Source organism: Perkinsus marinus (genome assembly GCF_000006405.1).
Source record: "Perkinsus marinus ATCC 50983 genomic scaffold scf_1104296955874, whole genome shotgun sequence".
NCBI classification, from domain to species: domain Eukaryota; phylum Perkinsozoa; order Perkinsida; family Perkinsidae; genus Perkinsus; species Perkinsus marinus.
In genome coordinates, this window is record NW_003207677.1 from 667,479 (window position 1) to 674,041 (window position 6,563).

General features: G+C 45.5%; 3 protein-coding genes across 3 annotated transcripts in view; 2 read left to right on the plus strand and 1 right to left on the minus strand.

Annotated features, from left to right (window-relative positions):
* Pmar_PMAR020587 (hypothetical protein) lies at window positions 1-1,069 on the plus strand (the record flags this gene model as incomplete). Its single annotated transcript, XM_002775562.1, has 3 exons — window positions 1-124; window positions 843-938; window positions 987-1,069. The coding sequence occupies 3 exons, from the start codon at window positions 1-3 to the stop codon at window positions 1,067-1,069; spliced, it is 303 nt and encodes a 100-aa protein (XP_002775608.1).
* A 1,195-nt stretch (window positions 1,070-2,264) lies between these two features.
* Window positions 2,265-5,223, plus strand: Pmar_PMAR020588 (cAMP-dependent protein kinase catalytic subunit, putative). Its single transcript, XM_002775563.1, has 13 exons — window positions 2,265-2,366; window positions 2,418-2,489; window positions 2,929-2,984; window positions 3,032-3,131; window positions 3,188-3,291; window positions 3,354-3,418; window positions 3,519-3,676; window positions 3,811-3,867; window positions 3,923-4,030; window positions 4,108-4,214; window positions 4,266-4,405; window positions 4,735-4,833; window positions 4,885-5,223. Exons 1-13 carry the CDS (start codon window positions 2,309-2,311, stop codon window positions 4,958-4,960), a joined length of 1,200 nt encoding a protein of 399 aa, XP_002775609.1. The 5' UTR covers window positions 2,265-2,308; the 3' UTR covers window positions 4,961-5,223.
* Window positions 5,224-6,406: 1,183 nt separating this feature from the next.
* The window catches only part of Pmar_PMAR020589 (hypothetical protein), a gene marked incomplete at both ends in the record, with an annotated part of 900 nt that continues 743 nt past the window's right edge, over window positions 6,407-6,563 (minus strand). Inside the window, one exon of the mRNA XM_002775564.1 lies at window positions 6,407-6,563. This exon is cut by the window's right edge and continues 4 nt beyond it. Within this exon, the coding sequence (XP_002775610.1) occupies window positions 6,407-6,563 (157 nt within the window).

The window sequence follows — 6,563 nt, forward strand, 5'->3', positions numbered from 1 at the left end:
ATGGTAGGAATACTCGGAGCCATTGCTGACGGCATGGCGTCAGGATTAGGATGGGGTATGGGGATGAGAATGATGGATGGCTTGTTCGGACCGAGAACAATGGAGGTTGTACATCATAATGAAGGTAATTATGGTGGTTCCTTAGTGAACTTATCATGTATTCACCGTAACGAGATATTGTATTTACATCTTTGAGTGGACGACGTTTTAAACCGGTAGTGATGAGTGCAATGGAGAATGGTGTATTTTTGACTCGTCCAAAAACGCTGAAAATATCTGCCCGGTGTCTATATTGTAGTGAGGTCTATTCCTCTGGGGCAGGTATGCCACCTCGGGGTTGGAACGCGTATGTTGTTGGAAGAATCTTTTTATGGAATTTGGTGATAGTCATGAAATGGCATATCGGCCCCATCGAGTATAATAAGCCTCGCACGTCGTCGAAATTAGAATGACTTCGCCGCGGGTCTAGGGAATTCATTGCACCAATGCACGTTATGGAGTGGCATAGCGGCCCCATTGAGGAGCAGTGTGGGGAAATATGCACATCGTTAACTATGTGTCGGCGAGAATAGGAAAATTTCGGAAAAATTCTGAGGAAATTTTGGGAAATTTTTGTTGGGTTTTCGACACATCTACTCAAGCTCGTTTAAGCTTCTATAACTAGTGAGGAAACTCCTGAGCCCAGCTGAGGAGAGCGGACGTGTATTCCTCCCACCCTGTTGAGCAGGGAATACGGAAGTAGTGGTACTGAAGCTCTGAGGCGATTGAATAGCTTCCTCTCTCGTTCATTGCTACTGTTTGAATGAGTGGCGTCTGTGCCGTTGTAGTAAATTCCGTTTCAGACTCATCGTCGGCGATGGAGTCGTCCTCCTCGTCTACTACTGCTACGAACGACTCGTCGACTGGATTGGAGGGCGACAATGGTACTTCGTGGTTCAGTAATACACCTAATTCAAGCGGGTCTACGCCACGATTCCTACGTTCAGGTAGCGATAATGATCAGGGAATGACTGATGATAGCGGCGGCTCTTGGTTCAGTGGTGATGGTGGTGGTGACTGGGACTTCTAGGATTCTGACCTCTACTTGTATTATTGCACTTCAATGGTCTTCCTTCATCCGTTTTGTGTCCTTACTATTCGATGGGAGTGGTGTTGGACTCGTCGTGTTGAACCGAAGTAGTTTCTTTTGTTATCATCGGTGGAGCCTCATTGGTCGTCTATTTCCACATGAATCGGTATAACTACGATCGACATCTGCAGGTGAAGAGCACGATTGTCAAGAGCACGCAAACATGGTGTTTCTGATATCAGCACGAATCGATACCGGTGAGTGGCGGAGACGGAATATGAACTGTTCTAAAGTTGGTAAGAGTTGATATAAAATCGGACAGTCCAGTGGTGCTTAGAAGTATACGGCAGACCCTAGCAATGAGCTCTTCGAATGCACGGGAATAGAATTTTGTTGGTTTGGACGGTGTAAGCGGCAGCTGGCGAGTGATAGTCGGGAACAGGACGTGAGTGACTGTCATACAGCTATCGAGCAGGTCACCTGTGTTGTGGTTGGCAGAGGAAGTCTTGCCGAGAAATAACACTAGAAACTCCATCCTACGAGTTAGACAACTTCTCAGGTAGCAGTTCACTGATCATGAATTATGGATCATTGGTCACTCTGATGTTGGTGGTCCTAATCTGTGGTGAACGGCGAGTCCTCAGCTGTCTGCTACAGAGTGGTGACGAGTTCTCACGAGGCCCCTGTCTCCGTGTGTGAAATTGTTCCTCCCGTTCCGACCTGAACTTCTTTAGAACCATAGTCACGGAGGCCGCAGAATTGGTCGAAGCTTCGATGAACAAAAGCGAGGGTAAGCAGTATCCTATACACGAGGTACTGGAGGTGGTGGAGGTGAACCGATGTGAAAGGTATCGGCCAGGTTGAGTTTGGTGATGATGATACATATTCTCTAAAGAAGAGTCCAGGGACGAGTATATTCCCATTCATCTGCAGTGCAGCCCGAGATTGATAATCTCATGTTTTGTGATGTGATAGAGGTTTCTTGTTCATTCATCGCTTAGTTGTGCAACTGGTCGGGCTTAGTGATTCGGCTTGTTTGGCCTAGCCGTTGTAGTTGCCGAGTAGCATGCTAGAAGTCGTTGGTTCGATCCCTGGTTGCATTAATCGGGTAGTCGTGTGTTTCCGAACAATCTTCTCGTGTGTGGAAAGCAGCAAGATTTAACGAATAGTCGTGGGTGGTCAGTTTGTGGCGGTTCCGATACCCTCCATCACGAGGCGGCGAGTAGTAGCAGCAGCAGAATGTTTGGTAAGAAGTCCCGGAGCCGAGTTCGATCCCACTCCATGAGCACAACAGACGGTAAGCGGAGTTTCTTAGGGATGTCGTAGTAGTAGATCTGCTGCGTGTCAGTACTCCGCTCCCTCGCCAGTTTGGTATCATTAAATCATCATGATAGACACCATTCGGATGTGGGAAGACGTGGTAGTAGTGGTGATAGGATGTACTGTGGTTGTGTGTAGTATTCGAGATTGACGCAAAATCATCGTTGTTCTGTTTTGGATTGCAGTTCAGTCATAATAGAATATATCATCGGGCCTCTGCTGGGTTTCTTGGGTAAAGAAATGTATGAGTTGAACACAGGCTGAACCGCTGAACTGATCAACTCACCAGGGGGTTTCAATGGACTCGATCAGTCGTTAGGATACTTTCTGAATATGGCGACTAAAACTGCGCTGAATGTTCGCTATATGCTATATGCGAATACGCGCTCGCATATGCTCTCGTTATATGCGCTGAATGCCGAGTGTGTCTTTACAATTTCTTCGGTCACCAGAATTCACAGTATACTCTGTATCGCCGTGGTGGTGTTGAAGTTTATCGTGGACGTGAAGACCTTGAGTGGAAGTCTTCTTAACATCAGATATCGATGGTTGTTCGACAGATTGCCACGCTGAGGGCAGTTTTGGTGTCAAACGTGTAGGCAAGGGGCGCAGTTATGATTTTGATACATCGGTGGTTTCCAGCGAGAGTATAATGACCGAATCGCGCAACAACGTGCATTGATTTCCAAAAAAGCGCGGTATAGTCTTGAGGACTTCGATCTGAGGGCTACTGTAGGCACTGGTAATTCTCATGCGAAGATATCATCCTGTTGTCATGGTGGCGTCCCTTATTGTTAGGTACTTTCGGCAGAGTTCGTGTGGTGAAGATAAAGGGGTCTAAGGATCGGACGCCTTTTGCACTAAAGATTTTGAAGAAGTCAGAAATTGTACGATTGAGACAGGTGGGTGCAACAAGTGTAGTTATCGAGGGCGGAGCGAAGGTGAACATGTTGTAACAAATCAGGTTGAACATGTTCGGGCTGAGAGGGCAATATTGGAGAATCTCAGTCATCCCTTCATCGTTAATCTGTGAGACATACGGTTGTGGTTGTTGTTGATGCTGTTGTGATATTTTTGTGGCGCGCGAGAATTTTCGAGGCCGACGTTTTTGTTGTTGTTGCTGATGCAGTTTTGCAACATTTCGTGACGACAAGAGATTGTTCATGCTGATGGAGTACGTGAATGGTGGCGAGCTGTTTTCGCACCTCCGGAAGGAAGGACGATTGCCCAATGAGGATGCGAGGTTTTATGCAGCTGAGATCGTATTGGCTTTCCAATACATGCACAGTAAGTTCATGTTTATCTAGGATGAGGGAAGATGCTTATAAATGGACTGTAGTTCTCGTCATCTTCATTGGATGTGACTCGATCCGACGTTTTCGCTCGGGTTAAATCGTCACATCGGGCTCGTCTCGTTCCAGGTTTGAACGTGGTGTATCGCGACTTGAAGCCTGAGAATCTTCTAATTGATTTTGAAGGTAGATAGTGTTACCACATTTTGAGTGCTTCTCATAGTAGATTCTTTCCTGTCAGGACATATCAAGATTACCGATTTTGGATTTGCGAAGGTCGTGACGGATCGGACGTGGACATTATGCGGAACCCCGGAGTATTTGGCACCAGAGATAATTCAGTCTAAAGGTGAAATCGATCAAGTCTCGAGGAGTACCTTAGCGCACTGTGAAGATTTTTGTTATTATGATAACGTGATGTGATAGGTCATGGACAGGCTGTAGATTGGTGGGCATTGGGCATCCTTATTTTTGAGATGATCGCTGGTTACCCTCCTTTTTATGATGAGAATCCATTTGGAATATACCAAAAGGTAGGTGCTGGGATTCGAACCTGGATGGTGGTTTTGTTACCTTGTTATCAGGTTTTAGTCGGTCGAATAGACTTCCCTAAGCATTTTGACAGCAAGGCTAAGGACCTAGTCAAGCATTTGCTGGTACGTGATAGAGTTAAACGATACGGATCCCTACGCGATGGTGTAGAAGATATCAAACGGCACAAATGGTGAGTAGATTGAATACTCTATCGCTGAGAATAGTAAAATTGAGGTGGTAAATTTTGGTTATCTTTGCTCACCTGTTATTTGGAAGCACAAGTCCACACAATTTTCATATTTTTCCCAACACAGTATTTGACCATGTACATACATTCCCACACAGGGAAAATAGTAATCTCACCGGAAGCATATCTTGAATGCATTTTATGATCAAACATCGAATCCTGGTGGGGACACCCTCTTAGCATCAGTAAGTATCTTCAACATTCTCGGCAACAGTTTGAAGTTCACATAGTATCCGTCTTCTCGGTATAGGGAGTTTGATGAGCGTGTTCAGGTTCAAGAGTATCGATTGGGAAGCGGCCATCAATAGAGAAATACCAGCACCGTTTATACCCCAAGTACGAGGCCCTGATGATACGTCGATGTTCGACAGGTGAGGATGACATATTAAGTGGCGAGCGAGATTGTTCCTGTTGCTTTGTAGGTATCCTGAATCGATTGAGAATTCATCCCCTAGTATCAACGATGCTGAGTACGATGATGCGTTTAAAGATTTCTGAACGTCTGCGAGTATCACGCTCGTCGTCTCTGTTGTTGTTGTTTCAAATTGCCACACTTGACTGTTTTCTTCTTTGTACCTGCTGTTCGGTAATCTTGCCCCGTTTTGTTGCATGAGAATGCCGCAGTATGTTGATGATAATGGTTGTTATCTATCATCCGAGTTTCGGATTGTCGGTGGCTTGGGGCTCTGCCATCGATAAGATCTCCTGGCTTGTTCCATCTGAGTCGTTTCACTTCCTGTGTACGATCTCTGTAACCAGCTACTCTTCATCATTCGTTTTCTTGCCTTATTGTTTTGACTTTGTCAATATATAGGTTGGAGTTGGAGAAGAAAGACTTATGATGGGTAGCATTAGTTTACGAGTCTTAGTGAGTAAAGTCTGTACGACCTGTCGTTGGGTGATAAGACAAATTCCAACTGTTGTCAAACACGAGGTTTCACGCACCCTTCACTTCGCCATTCACGAAGTAATACCAGTCTTTCCGAAAGTCCTAATCGAGATTATATTGGTACCACCTTGGAAGAGCCGGTTGAGAACTCAGAAACATAAGTACACGAAAGGGTTATCGAAGTCATCCTTGCTCGACGATTCGTTGCACCGCCTATCGACCGAGATCTCACATGTTCTACTACGATCCTAATCTTGCTGCATGGCACCTTGTTCAAGCCGAATTGGTCGCCCGTGCGTCCAAGGTCATCATTCACGTCACTCACTGTGACTCATGAGGTGCTATGTTGCGAAAACTACTGGTGTTTGTTCAGTTGATGTGGGACTAAGGTGGATGGTACCTTGTGTAGTAGGAAGAGCCCATGTCGAATGCTCGTGTCATTGACACAATATGAAATCTCTAGGGCTGGGACAGATATCTTCACTGTGTAACAGTATGGGACAAAATATGCGCATAATCAACTCCATATGTTGGTGGCAATATGAAAACTCCGAGGAAATTCTCATTTGTTCGTCTAACAGCAGACAGTCAGAACACGAATACTGTGGTTAGTGATGAAAGAGAAAAATATTTCCTCCAACACGAAAGGAAAAAGAGCAGCGTATACGTACATATATGTAGTCCCACAGATGCGGCTATCAGTGCCTTTTCGGGAGAGGCACGAGAACAGAACTTATTGGCGTCAAACAAAATCCGTGAGAATATCGAATCTGACTAGGATCGATGATGAGAGTTCATAGTTCGAGGATATGACCACTTTCTACAACAGAGTGGTGCACCACACAGATGGCAGCTCCTCGTGCATAATCTTATAACGATATAGGTAAATTCCTATGGTCAGTGGCATTGCTAGTTGCCAAATTGAAACGCTGTGACGAGGGTTCCCGCGCTCGTTCAAGGAGTATGATAGTGAATAATGTCATAGGCACTGTAAAGTTAGGTCTGAAATTTTATACCAGACGTTAGCTCCTTAATACTTGACTTCTTAGTGACTTTTAGCCTAAAAGTTTTAGGGCTCCCGTCTCGTCACAGAAACATGTAGGGAGAACTTTTGCTCGGTCGCTCCGGTGCTCGTCAACATAGGCATGTAGGGAGAACTTTTGTTCGGTCGCTCCGGTGCTCGTCAACATAGACATCAGTGGCGTAGCTGGG

What these genes read in the sequence shown, in the direction of transcription:
- Pmar_PMAR020588 (XM_002775563.1), top strand. Translation starts at nt 2,309, where the DNA reads ATGTTTGGTAAGAAGTCCCGGAGCCGAGTTCGATCCCACTCCATGAGC. An exon ending in CATCCCTTCATCGTTAATCT is followed by an intron (nt 3,419 to 3,518) that starts GTGAGACATACG and finishes TTGCTGATGCAG; the next exon opens with TTTTGCAACATTTCGTGACG. An exon ending in CATTTGGAATATACCAAAAG is followed by an intron (nt 4,215 to 4,265) that starts GTAGGTGCTGGG and finishes CCTTGTTATCAG; the next exon opens with GTTTTAGTCGGTCGAATAGA.